General features: G+C 38.3%; 1 protein-coding gene and 1 long non-coding RNA gene across 2 annotated transcripts; one reads left to right on the plus strand and one right to left on the minus strand.

The window, feature by feature from the left end:
• Window positions 1-5,060: 5,060 nt before the first annotated feature.
• On the plus strand, window positions 5,061-5,668 carry LOC309510272. Its single transcript, XR_014210288.1, has 3 exons — window positions 5,061-5,147; window positions 5,272-5,339; window positions 5,611-5,668. It is a non-coding gene; the product is annotated as an uncharacterized lncRNA (long non-coding RNA).
• A 5,029-nt stretch (window positions 5,669-10,697) lies between these two features.
• LOC309510278 (uncharacterized protein) lies at window positions 10,698-18,304 on the minus strand. Its single transcript, XM_082191282.1, has 15 exons — window positions 18,244-18,304; window positions 17,492-17,687; window positions 17,162-17,331; window positions 16,980-17,081; window positions 16,487-16,719; window positions 16,228-16,406; window positions 16,045-16,135; window positions 15,758-15,902; window positions 15,419-15,618; window positions 15,149-15,276; window positions 12,220-12,332; window positions 11,960-12,142; window positions 11,718-11,870; window positions 10,959-11,148; window positions 10,698-10,820 (listed from the first exon to the last, which is right to left on the minus strand). Exons 2-15 carry the CDS (start codon window positions 17,677-17,679, stop codon window positions 10,793-10,795), a joined length of 2,103 nt encoding a protein of 700 aa, XP_082047408.1. The 5' UTR covers window positions 17,680-17,687; window positions 18,244-18,304; the 3' UTR covers window positions 10,698-10,792.
• Window positions 18,305-18,966: the final 662 nt, after the last annotated feature.

Below are 18,966 nucleotides of genomic sequence, written 5' to 3' on the forward strand. Positions count from 1 at the left end.
CAAACAGCGCCCCCAGGTGGCGAACTCATGTCAGAACTGATGACAGCAATGCTGAAAAAGCGCAGTCAACAATGATCTTGAAGACAGATAGAGCTAATTGACATGTTTTTGTAGTTGGACTGAGGAACTGACCGCCAAACAAGTTCTCGGCGTGACATTAGGACACACATCTTTAATTATTTTGTTTAATATTCTTGCATTACACCACCAGACTAAAATATGTAAATACTTTGTACTTACGCACCTAATCAGATTATTTGTATTACAAATATGCTATATCATCATTGCTAATGGAATGTCATAATAAATAAGGTCTTGCAAAGTTAACTGCAGTGGTGGTGGAAGTACTGAATCTCAGTACTTAAGTAAAAGTACAAATAACCAGAGACATATTTACTTTAGTAAAAGTAGAAGTACCACAATGAAAACCCTACTTAAGTAAAAAGTACCTGATTTTAAATGTACTTTAAGTATTAAAAGTAAAAGTACTTGCATAACAATTTATTCTCTTAATGTCTATATTCTAAAAATTAGGGCTGTAACAATATGAATCCGAAATCGCTACACTCAGATCTACGAACGGTGTGAGAAGGGAGAAGGCAGAATCGCGACACACCCCTTTTTTGAAGTTAACATTATACAATACGTAGACCTACACCACAAAACTAGTTGAGGATAAATTATTTAATATTTGGCAATTCCATCGTTATAAACGGGACATTTGCAGTAAAAACTTGAAATATAAATTCTCAGAAAATGCATTTAATACATATTGAAAAATACCAGTATGCGTTTTATATTTAATGGGAAATCTAGGCTACACATGCGTTACGGGACACAAACAATATTTAACTTTTAGGTAGAAAAATATTTTTTTGTAATTCTGTGAATTACACTGCGCAAACCAAAAGTAATACCCACCGGATGAAGGGTTGGCTCTCCACAGAACATAACATATTCATTTTATTTTATTTTTCGTGTTCCCATTTATGAGGAAAAAACAATGTTACAGACGTGACCGCTCTGAAAGGCACTAAAAGACTGCTTTAAAACTTTCACTGAGACCTCAAACAGAAAGCACAAAGCCTTTTTTAAATTTGAATTTCGTTTTGTATTAATTGTATCTCAATTTTAATCAATGTTTCATCAAACAATTGCCAGGATTTAATAAATAAGTAGAAAATAGATAATCACGACACGTAGGCGCTGGCGAGTGAACTGGAGCTCGTCTCATAAATGAACCGAAACTCAGCGTATAAGGTATCCTACTTGCCTCACAGACCTGATAAATATATCTTTAGACAGCTTTAAATGTGTACTTTTAAACAGAACAATTCAAAACGAAAGAAAACCGACTGCTCTCTGCTTATAATCCGTATGAAATGCGCATTTCTCTCTGGCGCGTTCACTACTGCGAAGATCGCGTATCAGTATCGTCAACCTCATCTTTGCAGCCGACACAGAAAACACTTGTTTATTAATAAACAATTAAAATGTCTTCTTGCTATATTTGACATATTCATTACTTTTGCTGGTTCTTTGTGACAGCTTTTAGGTGCTTTATTGTTAGCGCCACCAACGCGATCAGCACCGAAAACATGGAGATTTTTTTCAATCCCTGTTTTGGCAGGGGAAAAACTGATCCGAAAATGTAACGAAACGTTGTAGAAATGTAGTGGAGTAGAAAGTATAATAATTGCTGCAAAAAGTAACGAAGTAAAAGTCAAAAGTATGCACTATTGATTCTACTTAAGTAAAGTACAGATACGTGAAAAGTGTACTTAAGTAAAGTAACGAAGTATTTGTACTTCGTTACATTCCACCACTGGTTAACTGTTTAACAGATTTTGACATGCCTAATTGTTAAACAGGAGTAAACGAGATGCATGATGCAAAGATTTTTGCCCTTTTGTAGAAATGCAGAAACAGCAATATTACAAAAGACATCCATGTCCATTGTCCATATATAACGTGCATATATGTACATATATAACATCAAACATGGCGCATCCTCCAATCAGATCATCCATTAGGAAGTGTGATTACAATGTCATAAACAATATTTTTGGTTCAAATGATGCTGAAATTCATGATTTATTTTTTTCATTCGACCCTGAGTTAGGAAGAACAGCTGACCCTCAGCTGCTGAGCCCAGGATGGAGGTTTACTGGCATATCCGGCTCTCTCAGCCTCTTCCTGCTCCATAAATGGCTCCATTAAAGTCTTCTGCAACAGTGTCACCTAGAAATACATCAAACATACTGTCAACAAGCCATAATGGTCTGTCTGAAGATGTTACATTGTATGTATAATTGTCAAGTCTTCATTTCACATTAATATATTAAAGCAAACACTCTAAGATATATGATAAGCATGATCATGACAGCATATTAGTTTGACATCACATGTAATAATACCTCTGAAAAGTCATTTTTCTCTGCTTTTCTGATAGCAGATTCAGCCATCCAGTTCCTCAACACATAGCGTGGGTTTACTCCTGAACAATAGAAAAATTACTAATAACATTAAATACAACATAACACATCGTAAAAAAACACACACTACCGTTTAAACATTTACGGTCAGTAAGGCTTTTTAAAAAAAAAAGAAATTAATAATATTATTCAGCAAGGATGCATAAAAAGGGACAATAAAGACATTTATAATATTACAAAAGATTCAAATAAACGCTGTTCTTTTGAACTTTATATTAATCAAAACATGTATCAGGGTTTCCTCAGAAATATTAAGCAGCTCAACTGTTTTCAAATGTTTCTTGAGCAGCAAATCATCATATTAGAATGATTTCTGAAGGATCATGTGACACTGAAGACTGGAGAAATGATCACAGGAATAAATTACATTCAACTGAACAAATATATTAATTACACAAATACTGTATATTCAAATAGAATAATTTATTTTATATTGTAATAATATCTCATAGTATAATAATATATTATAGTATTACAAAATTACTGTTTTTATTGTATTTTTGATTAAATAAATGCAGCCTTCGTGAGCATAAGAAACTTCTTTCAAAAACAAATCTTACCAATCATGAACATTTCAGCGGTAGTGTTACTGTAACAATATATAAACACATAATATATAACACTGCATCATATAACATATACAAAAACACACCTTGCATTCTGTGCTGCCGTTCTTCATCTGAGTCACTCATTATCCTGAAGAAGACGATTAACACATCAAGTGATGTTCATTTTTAATCCTCTAAAGAGTTTGAGTTTACATTACAGCAACATTACCTTGACAGACGCTGTAAATACAGCTGAACCCAGTCTCTGAAATGCTTGTGTGATGAGAGGTCTGAAAGAGCCCACAAAGACTGTCAAGAGAGACACAGTCACAGTTAATGGACTGAAATCATGATTATGGATATTGCGGCTGCTGTGGGAGTGAATGGAGAGGAAACGTACCGGAGCAAAGGATCCCTTCTGAAGCCGGGACAGGGTCACTTCACTCAGCTGTCTGAAAGTCATAGTGAAGTCTGCTCCAGTGTCCTCCATTAGCTCAACACATCACACATCACACAACATTATATGGGTCATTCTCAGGAAATGCTGCCATTTGTGTGATCTACTACTGATTTAACTCCATACTGGACTTTTACTGGACTGGACTATTTCTGACAGTTTGGCCGTTAAATATATAATTCAAAAAAAAAAAAAAAAAAACTATCTAATTAAAAAAGTTTATAATGAAATTGTGTGTGTATATATATATATATCAGTGTGTGTGTGTGTGTGTCTTACTGATTCCTTACTTTTTTTTATTTCTTTTTTTTATTGTCACAAATGACACCATTTCCTGAGAATGGCCAAATAACTTTATCACATGAATTAATTATAGTACAATTAGAGAAAAAAACAATTCAGCTAATATTTACCTTTAGAAGAAATGTAATCACATATGAATCCTTTTCTTCATTTCCCAGAAAGCTCAACTTTGCTTTGAACAGCTCATGAAATCTACAACAGAAACAGTAAAGTGAGATCAGGAATGACTCAGAGAGGAATACAGTGATCTATATTGTCTAATGACAGGCTCACCTTTGATGGTAGATTTGTGGATACTCTCTCAATATTTGCTGAGATCTGAAGTAAATGAATCGACACGAATCACTCTTATTTATTCCAGACCAATACCAACAGAAAATAAAAGGATCTCTTACTGTGAAAGCTGATCTGAGGTCAGCAGTGGTTTCAGAGCTTCTAGAAGTTTCTGTAGATTGAACAGGCCAACATTAGCCTGAGCTCCTATACTGTACCGGCCCTCGTCATCAGACGTGTTGGGGACAAAATCTATACAGAGGAAACAATGCTGGAGCAATAACACACATTTAACAATAAAAATATTATATGTTATTATTATGGCTGTCTGTTTCACTTTAACTTATTAGAATATAATGAAGTAAAATAAAACAAGTAATGGATTAAAAAAATTATGCAATTAATCATGCCCCTCAACCCATGTATATATAAGTATATACAAAATTTATAGTAGATCTAAAGTAGCTTACTATTCATACAATGTTCCACTTTTGCAGTATTGTATATATAATATATGTATGCGTGTGTGTGTGTTCTCGTATATGGTTTAGGAGGACACAAATGTGTATAATGACAACGTAAACATCTTCACACTTCCTGTGTCCTCATAGGTTTAGGGGTAGGGTTAATATACAGAGTCCCTCTGTGTGTGTGTGTGTGTGTGTGTGTGTGTGTGTGTGTGTGTGTGTGTGTGTGTGTGTGTGTGTGTGTGTGTGTGTGTGTGTGTGTGTGTGTGTGTGTGTGAGCGAGCGAGCAAGTGAGTGTGTGAATGTGTGCCTGTTTTAATGAACATGTATAAAAAGACATACCTAGATAGTCCTTAATTGTTTGCCATGCACTCCATACTTAGTTTGACATCTGATTTCTTCAAAACCACAGGGTCAACAGGGAAGAGAAAGCGGAAGTCAGGCATGTTTTGCATTTGTCAGGTTTTTTTAATGATATTGTTATTTGTAATAAATTCTATGATGAGCAAGACCGTTTCTGAATTGTTTGCCTTTTTTTAGTGGATATATGTATTTTTCTATCCCACAGAGGCAGAAATGGATAAAAGCAAAAGAAAACAAAAAAGTAAGTTTAAATGACTTAATACATTTGCATTCAGACTTGATATTTGATCATTTTGATGTGAATGCTTGACCTGGATATGTTAATGATGTTGTTGTGTTCCTAATCTGAGTTTTGATGCCTTCAGATTGCTCCTACCACACAGGCCTGGGTATTTATCCAATTAGGAGTGCTCTGAAAGAAAGAGTGAGAAAGGTAAGACATGCATAACTGAACACCATACTACTCTTTATTTGTTCTATTTACGTCAAAATAAAGTCAAGATGTTAAGTTAAAATACCCGTCAATCACAGAAGTAAAGATGGCAAATAGTCAAATAATGTAAATATTGTATAAAGTATATACTACAGTCTCTTGACTAAAATACTTTAAATATCATGGTAAAACATGAAACAGGAAACATGGTGGCTGTTACCAAAGCCTGATGCAAAAGAATTGTAAGCATGTATTGTTGTTCCTGTCATAGGGCCAAACAGAATTACTTATTGACTGGGAGCCTTGTGAAGCATGGTATGTGATCTACTATATGACAAATACAGAAATAAGATTGCTCTGACTCTCTATTTCACTCTCACTCTTACACATGTTTTGAAGTCAAACGCTTTTACCTAGACCTGTTTTGAAGAATGTGCAAATGTGTTTGAAGTTAACATTCCCAATCTAATAATTGAAATATCACATGTAACGTCATTCTTTCCCTTCTGTTTTCAGTGGGAAACAGTGGACTCCTACTTGGGAGCCCAAGGAGTCATTTGTTTAAGTTTTTTAATTTTGTTCATTTTGTAATATATGTAGTTTTATTTATTTTTATTGTACATTCCATATTCAATAACTTTTTTTATAGTAATTTTGTTATATTTCTATTCAAAATAAAGTGTTGTTTACAAGCCCTGAGTTGAAGATGGTAGATGTTCAACATTTTCTGCCATTTCAGAACTGGATAATTCAAGAATGCCTAACATACAGAAACAGGTTCTTCTTTTGATATGTGGTTTATCAAGAGGTTAGTAAATTATTCAACCGAGCAAAATGTGTGCACAAATGGAAGCAGGACTCTTCATTCTCTCTATGCTGAGTAACTGACATGCTGTAAGTCAGATGCAATTTATTGTAAAAAAAAATTAAAAAAATTCCCTCACTGATGACAGTGTTAATTATTTAAAATGAATGTGCAATATCCATAATGGTCATCACAAACACGTTTCCAACCTGGCAGTTTCCAACATTCATACAATAGAAGGTGATGTAGTGTGATTATTTACAATATTTGATCATTTGTGATTGTTTTGGGGGGTTGTGTGTGTGATTGATTTAGCTGAAACTTTATATTCTTGGTGTTTTAAATGACCTTACATCTGTCCCTTTTACCAGTCACTGCTCCTGATAGGCTGATGTGGTCCCACTCCATTATTTGGTTTCAGTTCCATCAGTGGTCCTTGGTAAGGTAGATAAGTAAGTGTTGTACTGTTTTGGACATCCTCAATTTTTTACTTTACCAACTTCTGTACACCCACTGGAAAATGTCAGCTGAGCATTACATATTTGTCTCCCCCAACCAGAAGTAAGCTGAAGAAGCCGGTCTTTCTCGTGTCCCACTTCTCTGTAGAAGTACCTCTCCACTGTTTGGTCGTTGATCCTTGGTAAGTACATCTTTCACTTTCATTTCACAGCCACACAATATGTCTGTGAATGACTGTAGTAATTTAATAAGTAAGGGATCATGTGTAGAACGCCAGTCATTATATTGAAAATAACTCCCTACAAGGCGAACAGGTCTTGCTTCATTCTGAAGGGACTTATTTCCCAATAATGACTGGCATTTTGGCCATAAATCTATGTTTTTCCAATTTGATTTTTAGGCTCTCCTGTTATATTGTGGTGGTGAGACTGTAGAAGGACCGAAAAAGAAGACCCAAGACGATAAGAATGCTCCAGTGGACAGTGGTGGTGGTGGTGCCGCTTTTACCTCATGCCGCTTTTAGCACACGGCTGTCCAATCAAACAGCCTGTTAAGCCTAAACACAACCCCACACACCTGTCCACCTATCATCTGCTTGCATCCCTGTAGTTTCCATTAAATGTATATTAAATTCAATTTTTGCAAAATATTGAGATATTTTTGTCACTTTCATACATATATGCATAGAGAAGACAATAATTTTGAGATACTTTTGTCACTTTCAAATAGACAACATTCAACAAAGTACAAATTAATTAAAAGAAGCAATGTCTGTAAATGAAATTAGTATGCATTACATTAATAAATATGGAATAGTTTTTAAATTTAGTATGTTAACAGTGTTTTATTGTTAAAGGTAGTTGTGCAGTTTGTGATCGGAGTTTATTTGATGTTTGTTGATGTTTACAGTCAAAAAGATTATTCCCACTACTCCGGGTGTGCCCCCAATGTGTGTGGAGTGGACACTCTTCCTCTGATTGAATGTTCATGTATTGATAATCCATAGCATAAGTAACAATAACAATTATTTCCTTCTAACAATGACTCAGTGCGTAATTGGGTGATATTATAAAGTTCTGTAGTTTCATGCAGCCTGTTTATTGTTCTTTAGCCAAGCTGTACAGGGTGTTGCCTAGCAACAGGGGTCAGAAGTACACATTTTTTATATATTTTGTATAATTACACTTTTAATCGTTTGTCATTGAATGATGTGGTTCATATAACATAATTGCACATGAGATGGACCAATAACCGATATAATTGTAAACCATATCTTAAGTAATAAGCATAACACATTTCAGAAAGATCTGACAGTGTTTTAAGGATTCAAGCCCTTTTAAATGTGCCATTTTTTACACCTTCGGTGGGCTCTACTGAGGTAACCTGGGGTCCAGGGGCAGTAACATTTTCTCAGATGCTTCCTTCTATCTGGTTAAATATCATATGTAATTTTATTGCCACACACACACACCAGGCATATCATATGCAGAGATACAGTACAATATCATGAGTATGTCATGAACAATAATCACGACCATAAAACATAAAGATATGTGCAATTTTGGCAAAATAAATTCAGATGTATATGTTTTGCTAAATATATCCAGTTTCATAGCTAACCTGCTTTGGCAAGTCAAGGGCTCAGACTCGGATCCTCAGACAGCATGTGGACAGTAATTTTCGGGACAAACCAGTTCACTAAATAATTCTCCAACCATTGACAGAACTGGTTAGGGTTAGGGTTAGGGTTAGTCATTGTCACAAGCTATAGGCTTTTAGAAAAATATATGGTTTTGGTAGTTGAATCAGCTGTCCTTCAGTGGTAAATAGGCCAAAATGTACCACCTGTAAAGTTGGTTCCACAATCTACAATATGGGGCTATGTAAACTGTAACCCATATGCTAAAAGCCTGTGCATGTCAGTTCATATGAATTAAGACATGTTCTATCCTCCTGCTTACTTCGGTGCATCATACTGCATACATAGCCCCATATTCTATATTGATGAACTAATTCTCCAATGCATCAATCTCATCCATGCCCTCATCACCTCCAGACTGGACTACTGCAACAGTACTCTCTATGGCAGTATTTACCATGCTCCTGAAGGACCCCCAACACTGCACATTTTCTTTGTCTCCCCAATCAAACAAATTAAATGTATTATTATTATTTAATGCCTCTAGTGCTGCTCTGTATTTGCATATACACTCACCTAAAGGAAGGATTATTAGAAACACCATACTAATACTGTGTTTGACCCCCTTTCACCTTCAGAACTGCCTTAATTCTATGTGGCATTGATTCAACAAGGTGCTGAAAGCATTCTTTAGAAATGTTGGCCCATATTGATAAGATAGCATCTTGCAGTTGATGAACATTTGTGGGATGCACATTCAGGGCACGAAGCTCCCGTTCCACCACATCCCAAAGATGCTCTATTGGGTTGAGATCTGGTGACTGTGGGAGCCATTTTAGTACAGTGAACTCATTGTCATGTTCAAGAAACCAATCTGAAATTATTCAAGCTTTGTGACATGGTGCATTATCCTGCTGGAAGTAGCCATCAGAGGATGGGTACATGGTGGTCATAAAGGGATGGACATGGTCAGAAACAATGCTCAGGTAGGCCGTGGCATTTAAACGATACCCAATTGGCACTAAGGGGGCTAAAGTGTGCCAAGAAAACATCCCCCACACCATTACACCACCACCACCAGCCTGCACAGTGGTAACAAGGCATGATGGATCCATGTTCTCATTCTGTTTACGCCAAATTCTGACTCTACCATCTGAATGTCTCAACAGAAATCGAGACTCATCAGACCAGGCAACATTTTTCCAGTCTTCAACTGTCCAATTTTGGCGAGCTCGTGCAAATTGTAGCCTCTTTTTCTTGTAGTGGAGATGAGTGGTACCCGGTGGGGTCTTCTGCTGTTGTAGCCCATCCGCCTCAAGGTTGCTTCACAAATGCTTTGCTGCATACCTCGGTTGTAACGAGTGGTTATTTTTCCCTTTTCACACCATTCTTTGTAAACCCTAGAAATGGTTGTGCGTGAAAATCCCAGTAACTGAGCAGATTGTGAAATACTCAGACCGGTCCGTCTGACACCAACAACCATGCCACGCTCAAAATTGCTTAAATCACCTTTCTTTCCCATTCTGACATTCAGTTTGGAGTTCAGAAGATTGTCTTGACCAGGACCACACCCCTAAATGCATTGAAGCAACTTCCATGTGATTGGTTGATTAGATAATTGCATTAATGAGAAATTGATCAGGTGTTCCTAATAATCCTTTAGGTGAGTGTACATTTGATGTATGTTTTAAAAATATATTAATTTTTTTGACAATTGGTCAACAAAAGTTCTGAAATCATACATAAACCATTAAAACGTCCATATTTTTGATTGATTATGATATAAAGAGGTGTGCTGTGGTGAAATAAACCTAATTATGCTTATCTTAGGTGCTGTGGGAATTTTGATGCACAAGATATCTTCAACAAAAACCGTTCAGAGAGCATATTTTTGACATGTTGGTCAACAAAAGTTCTGAAATCATACACAAACCATTAAAACATCCATATTTTGATTGATTATTATGATAAAAAGAGGTGTGTTTTGAGATAAACCCAATTTCACTGACCTTACCAGCCGTGGCAAGCTTGATGTACCGGATATACTTGTAACACCTTGTACAGTATATAAGTGTTACACCCATTAATTTATGAAATGTCAGCATGTGGCACATATTTTGATTCAGGGACCTCCAGCTGCTTGTGTGTTGTCAGGAGGCAGAGCATAAGATTGGAAAAATTTTGATTTCTAGAAAGCGCTATTGTCAGTGAATGAGTAAGGTGTGATTTTACTTAGCTCATATATAAACCTTACAAGTCCAGAAAAGTGGAACAACAGTGTAACCCTGACCAGGCTCCTTTTTGCACAGGCAAAATTAAATGGGAGACCACACATGGATTAAGATACAAAAAATAGTGATTTATTACAGTAAATATATGAGATGAAAAATGAGAAATAAGCAATAATCAGTATAAATGATATGGTATGAAATAAAAGTGTGGCGTAATCAATCATATGGCAAAAAGGCGAACAAAAAGAAAACAATGTGATACAGGAGCGGAATAGCAGCCATAAAAGTCCCTCACACTGCCCAGGCTGCAATCAATCGATTACAGACACCTGCCCGGTAGCTCCTCCCTGAGAGACACAGACACAAACAGAGTAAACATTAAACATGTCCCTATTCAAACTCTGGAAAACAAATGTAGTATTAATGTTATCTTTACTCAATTTGACAGGTTACATAAATCAAGGGTATTAAAAAAAAAAAATTACCTGCACTCCTCCTCTTCATTTTCACTGGTGTCTGGACTGCTGAAATCACTTTCATTTTCCTCTTCCAGCTCTATAGCAGAGCCCCGAGGACCCAAAACAGCCTTGTATTGAAGATGCACCTCTTTCAACGTATCCGAAACTTCAGATAGACGTCTTCTGCAGAGACAGGAAAGGCCCTTGTTTTGCTTGTCTGTAAGTGAAAAGTGAAAAACATCCAAATTACCATGACATACATTTACATTAATTCATTTAGCAGACGCTTTTAGTTAAACCCACAGTAGGACAACAATATGCAAGTGCTATGACCTTTCTCAGTTTGATCTAACGCAGTACAGAAAAGTTTTTGGGTTTATTTTTTGAAGAGAAGAGTAATGTTAGTATACTAGATCAAGTGCTTTTGAAAAAGATGCATCTTCAGATGTTTCTTAATAGTGGCTACGGACTCAGCAGCTCTGGTTGAGATAGGCAGATCATTCCACCAGCAGGGAAGTCATGGTAAAGGTCTGAGAAAGAGATTTTGAGCCTCTTTAAGATGGCACCACAAGACGTTGTTCGCTTGCAGAGCGCAAGTTTCTGGATGGCACATACCCACCTTGCTTTATAATATTTGTTATAACTCATCAAAATTAGATGGTCAGTGTAATGTTTTTCAACTGCTTTCTAGTAAGATATGTCTGTTGTTAGGTAAAGTTAAAGTATGGTGTCCTTAACACCATTACTTCCTTGTTTGATTGGTATGGTTACAAAGATGAAACTTGCCTTCCTCTGAAGTCTTTCTTTTAAGAGTTGCCTGCAACTTCTGCAACCATGAGCAGTGCTGGGCCATCTCCTGAACAAGTATTGTCCTTTCCTCCTCCAGTCTCATTTTCAGCATGGCTTTGTTGAAAATTTTTAACTTGTCTTCGATTTGTGCTACAACAGAAGTAAAGAAAATGTATAAATAACAATTTTGACTTGAATCTTTACAAAATAAATCAGATGCCTCAGGAAACTCTGCTTACCGCTGCCATGAACCTCCCACGGCCATGTTGGGGATGGGTTGTCTCCTGATAGTGACTGCTCCACTTCATTTAGATCAATTGCCATGGCAGGCTCATGACTGTTATATGTCTCTATGTCTTTCAACAGCAGTCTCTTGCTCTCAGCAATTTTTCTCCGCAGGCGGTGACGGAACTTGCCGCTATCTGTAAAGACAAGCAGAAGGTATAAAAAAATGACCAAAAATACAGTGAGCAATTATCTATAGACAATGTAATTCTACCATTTTGGCGGTATAGAGCCTGCTTCCGCTGCCTCACGTTAAGGTAACGTCCCTCAATGGACTGCTCTAGGGAAGTACCTGTTGTATCTGGAAACACAACACAAAAACACAGGCTTACAGAGATAGTGGCATGCAGTATAGTAAGCAGTAGACAGCTTAAATATCATGATCTATGATCGCCGCCAATGAGGAAGCACAAAGTGAAACATGTTATTGGTTCAAACTAGGGATGCACCGATCCACATTTTTTCACTTCCGATCCGATCCCGATACCTGAATTTGGATATCGGCCGATACCGATACTATTCCGATACCAGAGCTGTGTTTGCTTTAATATTATTATTATCATTATTGTTTATTTTATATGATGCTGAAATAAACTCCTCTCAACAGGCAAGTATGATATGTAGGCCTACATATTTATGCATGTATGGTAAGTATAAGGTCAGAAAAGGAAGTCAGAAAAACAGTAAATCCTGTTAACAGGAAAAATCCCATTCTGAAAACAAATATGCAACTGTAGGTCATGTCAATATTTATTACATTCCCAAAATGTCAAATACTTGAGTCTTGAAATATAAGAAAAGTGCAAGTGTAAACATCTTACACACACACACACACACACACACACACACACACACACACTCTCTAAAGGGTGATCCTCGCTCCGATGCTGTAACTCTCTCGATGAATGCTCGATCAACATCAGCCATGTGCAAACAGACAAGCGGATTTCGCCTCAGACGCGCGTCAATTTCGCTTCAAAGTTTTGCTTTTTACGAGCGTCAATTTCGCTCTGGGCGCGCGAATGGATTCAAAATATTCAAGCGTCCAACTAGACGCGGCAGACGCGAATTTGACGCGCTATTCGCGTTTGGTGTGAACGGACAGTAACGTGGTGCTTTTTTAAATGTTTGATTGCATTCGTTGTGTTGTACGACGCGAGGGAGCTTCAACGAGCTCTGAATTACGGCTTTGCAAACATTGCATTTTGCTGTCTTGCTCTGCGGTGTTTCCAGTGTGAAGAATTTCCACACAGCGGCCGCAAACTGCGGAATGGATTTCCTGAGCGGTGGCGTGTCTCATAACTCTGTGTCTCATTGAGCCGCGCCTCCGTTCAGGAAATCCATTCCGCAGTTTGCAGCCAGCTAGCAGACTAGCCGGCGGGAATCACTTTTGGAGTCATTTCAGCAGACAACGTTAAAGCGCAGACATGACTCAAGGATATCGGATATCTCCGCAGGTTGGATCGGGAAAATCCGATACGTGAATTACGCTGGTATCGGTCCCGATACCGATACTGGATCGGATCGGCCCCATCCCTAGTTCAAACTTACCACCAGCTGCCCATTTCCTCACATCAGACACCCACACTGCTTCATCAGTGCAAGCCAAGCTTTCTTTAAGCTCCGCTAGACTTGCTGTCTCCTCCTGAAGCCTCTGGCAAGTCTAATTCGACAGTTAAACAATACAGTTACACAAAGCTACACAATAACCACAAATTGAAACCATTTACAGAGAACACTCCTTCACATATCTTGCAGACAATGCCCGATGCAGTGTTGTGAATTTTTTGTAGTTCCAGGCCATAGCATGGATTGTAAGCATATCCACACGTGCTGTTGAGAGTAAATGTTGAGTGAAAATCATGCAATAAAGCAATAAAAAAAATTACATTAGAAGAGAAATTCTACAATTACCTCCTTTCGACATAGCCTGGGTTTCCCCATACTGCCTTGAGCAGCGCGATTTTATTCACGCTGCAAGGTAGTCTGGCTACCATGGGCTAATTTTTCCCCTGAAATAGGGAACCAATCACAGAACGGGGAGGGAGCAGCAAGACGATGACGAAGTATATGCGACACACCGAAGCAGTTTGTTTATCTATGGATCCAACATGACAGACGTAAAAATATATGCATATTTAGTTTAGCAAGCATCTCATCTACAAAAATATGCCTGTATTTCAAGTTGATAAAATAATTTAAAATCCACATCAGTTTATTTGTGCCGACGCGCCACCCCTCCCAGGATCTATAACGTTACCTAGGCTACTTCCACTTTTAAAAATTCATCATAACCGCGCGCGCGATCTGCTTGCAGTCGTCGAGATGGATGCTGAGGAGTTGAAGAAAAGAATAGCTAGTGGAGATTGTAAAGTTGTCGACAATACGTCATCAAAAATCAAGTCCAGTGTGTGGGAGAAATTTGGAGTTATCTGAAGAAAATATTGTAAAAAGCTTTGCTGCAAACATTTTCGTGTTGGATAGCCGCAAATGTGGAACTTCATCCCTGAGGAAGCACGCAGATAACTGGTAACAAAGCCGTTCTATCGAACGGTATTTTTCATATTTAACACTGTTAGTATGTGTGGTGTGCAGGGCGTGTTTGAACCCAAAATTGTCAGATGTAGGCTAGACGAAATTGCGTGGCATATAGTGGTGTAGCCGCGTCTGTTCGATTTGTGTGGTAACGTTAGCCATGTTCTTAATGTACCGGCCTTTTGACAGCTTCGGCTGAAGTTGTCCTTGTGTTAATTGTCGTGTAACTTCTGTATGACCTGGCAATAAACATTTTTGTAAGTGTCTATAATGTGATAGTCTAAACTGATTTTATTTCGGGTGCGGGTCGGGTGTCGGTTCTATTTTAAGCGGGTCGGGTGCGGATTTACAAAATCGGACCCGTGCAGGACTCTCTGGTGTACACATAAATCTCTGACCCATCGTCGTCTTCTTCGTTGAATATCTGTCGCTCTACTTACGTCATCTGGTATAATTTGAAACGATTGGCTATAAGCTACGTACAGGCGCATTTGATAGACATTTGTAGCGCCCAATAAACGGCTCTGGGCATTCGTAAACCACGCCTCAAATACGAGAAAATGAACATGTAGTATCCAGACCACGTCTCAAAGAGAAAGTGGTCTGACGTTAGCCAGGCTACTTTCGACATGTATTTAGTTGTTAAGGCACAGCGGGAGAGGTAGCTGTTCACCTGTTCAACTTCCTCCCCTGCAGTTGACCCTGCTCCTTCTTGGTTTTTGCCACTCCATGTAATCTAGAAGAAGGCATGTAAGGGATAATGTAATGTCCGCCGATCATATCGGATAATAAGTAACGACAAGGCGAACCGGACCCTGACGCACAGCAGAGGGACTTATTTTCCGATGATAGTTAAACATAATAAACACTGAACATACCTCACACTTAGAGGAATGTGCTGTAGCGTGCATGACGCTTAGGAAAGGCCTGGTTGATGTTAGCCCCTGGAGATCAGGAAGGATGTTTGCTGATTTGTGTAAATATGGCCAGTATTTACACATTACATCCATGGCGATAAACCTTGGCTTTAAACTCATCAACTCCTTGTGCAGATACATGGGGTAGGCAAAGATTTCACCTAGGGATTTAAAAATTATTATTGTACATTCTGAAGAGATCATAATGGGAAACTCAACCAAGCAGGGGTATATAAGCTGCATACAAACAACAACAATACAAAGTTACATTTAACAGCAAACAATTTATTATAATCTCACCTCTGAACATATTGAGCGCTTTAAGGAGGAAACCATGCCGACACACCGCAACCTCCATGCCCTCTTCGTCCAACTTGAAGGTCCTCCTAGAAGTCTCCTTCGCTGCTGTCCACGAGGAGCTCCCACATCTGCCTTGTCCAGGTAGCTGTGATGTAAATGAAACACACTATAAACATACTGTATATACTCCTTGTAATTTGAAGCTGAGGGCAGTTTTTTCACCAATGCAAATACAATCTGGGCTGTAAAAGCATACTAATTATATTAAGAAATAATTTGAAACCTGCCTGTTTCACAGCTTTATGCAGGACATCAACAAATGTTGACACAGATGTGTCTTCTGCAATAAATGCTCCTTCAAAAAACGAAGAGTCGGAGCTGAGGAAGAAACCAAACAGAACATTAATCTATGCTGAATATTAAATATAAAAAAATCCAGATCAATCTATACTGGAAGAAAAAAATATCACCTTCCGCTTCGGAGAAACCGGTATAGCGTCCTGTTGCCATCCACAGAGATTGCCAGCATGTCTGGGGTGCAAGCAGGGCAGGTGAAAGGTGCACCGCAGGACATGCTGTCTTCCTCAAAAGCACAATATGAAAATTCGAGGAAGCTGCGCTGCAGCGTGTCCCCGCACACTGGTCCTGACTGAAAGATGCATTATATTAAATGTTACTTTGGAGATGTCTACATATGGTAAAGAATTCTATAATATGGTGAATACTTACCCGCCCACCACACTTTGTACGGTGCTCCAGCAGCTTTGCCAAGGCTTGTCTGGACAGTGCCGGAGCGATGACTTTTAGTTCCCTCACACTGCTGAAAAGGTTGAGGGAATACAAAGTGGAAGAGCTGGTGGAAGCTGGCCAGTATCCACTGTTTATGAGGTCCATGAACTCTGGAGCCCACTGCTGCTGGCATGTTTGGCATGCAAACAATGGCTGGTGCATGTCATAACGCCCTTGGGTAATAAGAAAACAAACCCATGAATACCTGAGTTTTTAGAAACAATCAGCTGGCACACCTTAAGACACTTGGGCTACATCTTGAGTAGAATCACACCAGCATAGTTCAAATAAGTATATATTTTTTGGTTTATCATAATGACAAGATGTATTCTGTCGTTTTAGTTAAAGTACTATTATTTTCATTTTAAAGCAAAGGCAAAAAAAGGGGGAAACAGCTGAATATTCAAAAAAGATCAGAGTTTAGAAATATTACCATTGATGGAAATTAAAATGACTGCTTTGCCAGGTGACACAGTTATGCTGGGGACTTCACAGGGACATTTTTGAGTCACTCTCACCGTTGGCAAAATACAAGCTAGCAAAGGAAAGATAAACACAAAATTAGCCTACTAGATTTATTACATAAGAGTACAAAAGAGTTTTGCAATTACCTACCTTGGTCGTGTGAGCTGTATCCTCCCTCCCCTCTAACAAAATATTTAGATGGGGGAATAGCTTTAAAAAAGCCCTCAAGGACTGACTCCCTATCGTGGAGTGGCCATCTTCTGTGAGTCTTGCTATCGCAGGTTTCACAGAACCACTGGTCTGGCAGACACTCTCTGCATCTAGGAACGAAATAAATGAACCAATATAGTCATTGAACCAACTCTTTAAAACAGCCCTGACTCCACCATAAACGTGCAGTTTATCCGAAACATGAAGACATCAATTAGTGATGCACTCTAAAAACCTACAAAGTATGAAAGAACATTAATGAGATCTCACCTAACAACTGCAGGCTTGCAGCAATGGCTACAAAATGGTTGGCCAACATCCTGAGTTTGGATGAGGCATTTAAGGTGGAATGGCCTTGCCTCCTTCCATCTTTGTGAGGCTTGCTGCAGCCTGAAAGCCCATGATGATGATGCCCTCTGGATTTCAGGGGAGTCCGACATAGCAGAGAGGCTCTCCATGTTTTTTTCTGCAAAGACAAATATTAATTTAATTGACAAAGGACCATTTCTATGCAGACCCATGATTTCATAAAAATGGGTAAATATATTGCCAATGCTTTCAGTAACATAAATTTCAGAACTTTTCCAAATCAACTTTCCAACAATCTAGGGCCAAATTCAGCATACTTTGAAACATGTATCAGGGTAAATTGTATGAACGTGAAAATTGAGACGTAATTCCATTGGGACAAAATTGAAAATACTAAATGTGTGATTGAAACTACCAAAAAAGTGGTTCAATAATAGGACTCAGGCCATTGTGGACACAATTTGTGGCTTTGATGATTTATAAGCAGTTGATGTGGGTACAACTGACCCTTCGCTAAGCCACGTCCGATACCGCCACAGGCCAATTCATGCCTTAGCAGGCCTTAACTAGGCACGGGAGGTCTGGCAAGCTTTCGAGTTTTAACATTTTATGCCAGAATTTTACATGAATCCAGGATTTGGGTGAACCCTGCTTTCAGAACTGCCTCAGAAAATTACCTAAAAATAATTCAAATGTATTCGACCATATTTTACCAAATTCCACTTGAGGATCAAGACTGGCTGCAGGAAGATCTTCAGTGAGCAGGTAGTTCCCGATCTGGTTGTGTGTAACTACAACAGAGCACACAGAGAAATAAAACCAAGTTAGACCACCAACACAACTTGATTTATTGACATGATGTGTAACCAATTACTATTATTATTATTACCGGTAGCTGAGGCTTTGGGCCGCCCTCCACGCCTCCCCCTTGGCTTGCCACGCCCTAAACACACCCTTTTTGGGATTGGCGGAGGGGGAACTTGCCTCTGCTCCTCGGATTCTTTCTGGGGGTTGAAGTGAAAATCATGATTAGGCTGTTAAATATATTTTTAACAAAAGATGCAATGGATATGAAAAAAAAAAAAAACTCTTATCATAAACTTTATACCCTATATATTTTGAGGTGGAAAAACAATTTCAAGAAAGAATCCTTGATCAATGCATTCAGTTTGGCTGGACCAAGGAGTTCAAAAGTAAAAACCAACTCTATACCCCTTTCATAAAAATGTTTGACAATTGAGAGCAGCTAGATACAATCACAGACTGAATGAGTCTGAGGTACCTAGGCTTATATAATAGTCTACAAGAGTGATTATTATAGCCTAAATATTTCTTCAACCATTAAGGTACAATGGATTTTTTTGTATGTGGTAATACATAGAATAGGACTAGGACCCAATGTAGGCACTCTACTTCATTGCATCTGAAAATTAATT

This window comes from Leuciscus leuciscus (assembly GCF_965113295.1).
Source record: "Leuciscus leuciscus genome assembly, contig: SUPER_11_unloc_7, whole genome shotgun sequence".
In the NCBI taxonomy this organism is placed as follows: domain Eukaryota; kingdom Metazoa; phylum Chordata; class Actinopteri; order Cypriniformes; family Leuciscidae; genus Leuciscus; species Leuciscus leuciscus.

Excerpts from the sequence above, each read along its gene's own strand:
- LOC309510278 (XM_082191282.1), bottom strand. The coding sequence starts at position 17,679 with ATGGAGAGCCTCTCTGCTATGTCGGACTCCCCTGAAATCCAGAGGGCA. Across the intron at positions 15,619-15,757 it reads AGCGCTCAATATGTTCAGAG|GTGAAATCTTTGCCTACCCC; the intron begins GTGAGATTATAA and ends TTAAATCCCTAG. Across the intron at positions 12,333-15,148 it reads TCGAAAGTAGCCTGGCTAAC|CCTGTGTTTTTGTGTTGTGT; the intron begins GTCAGACCACTT and ends TATCTCTGTAAG.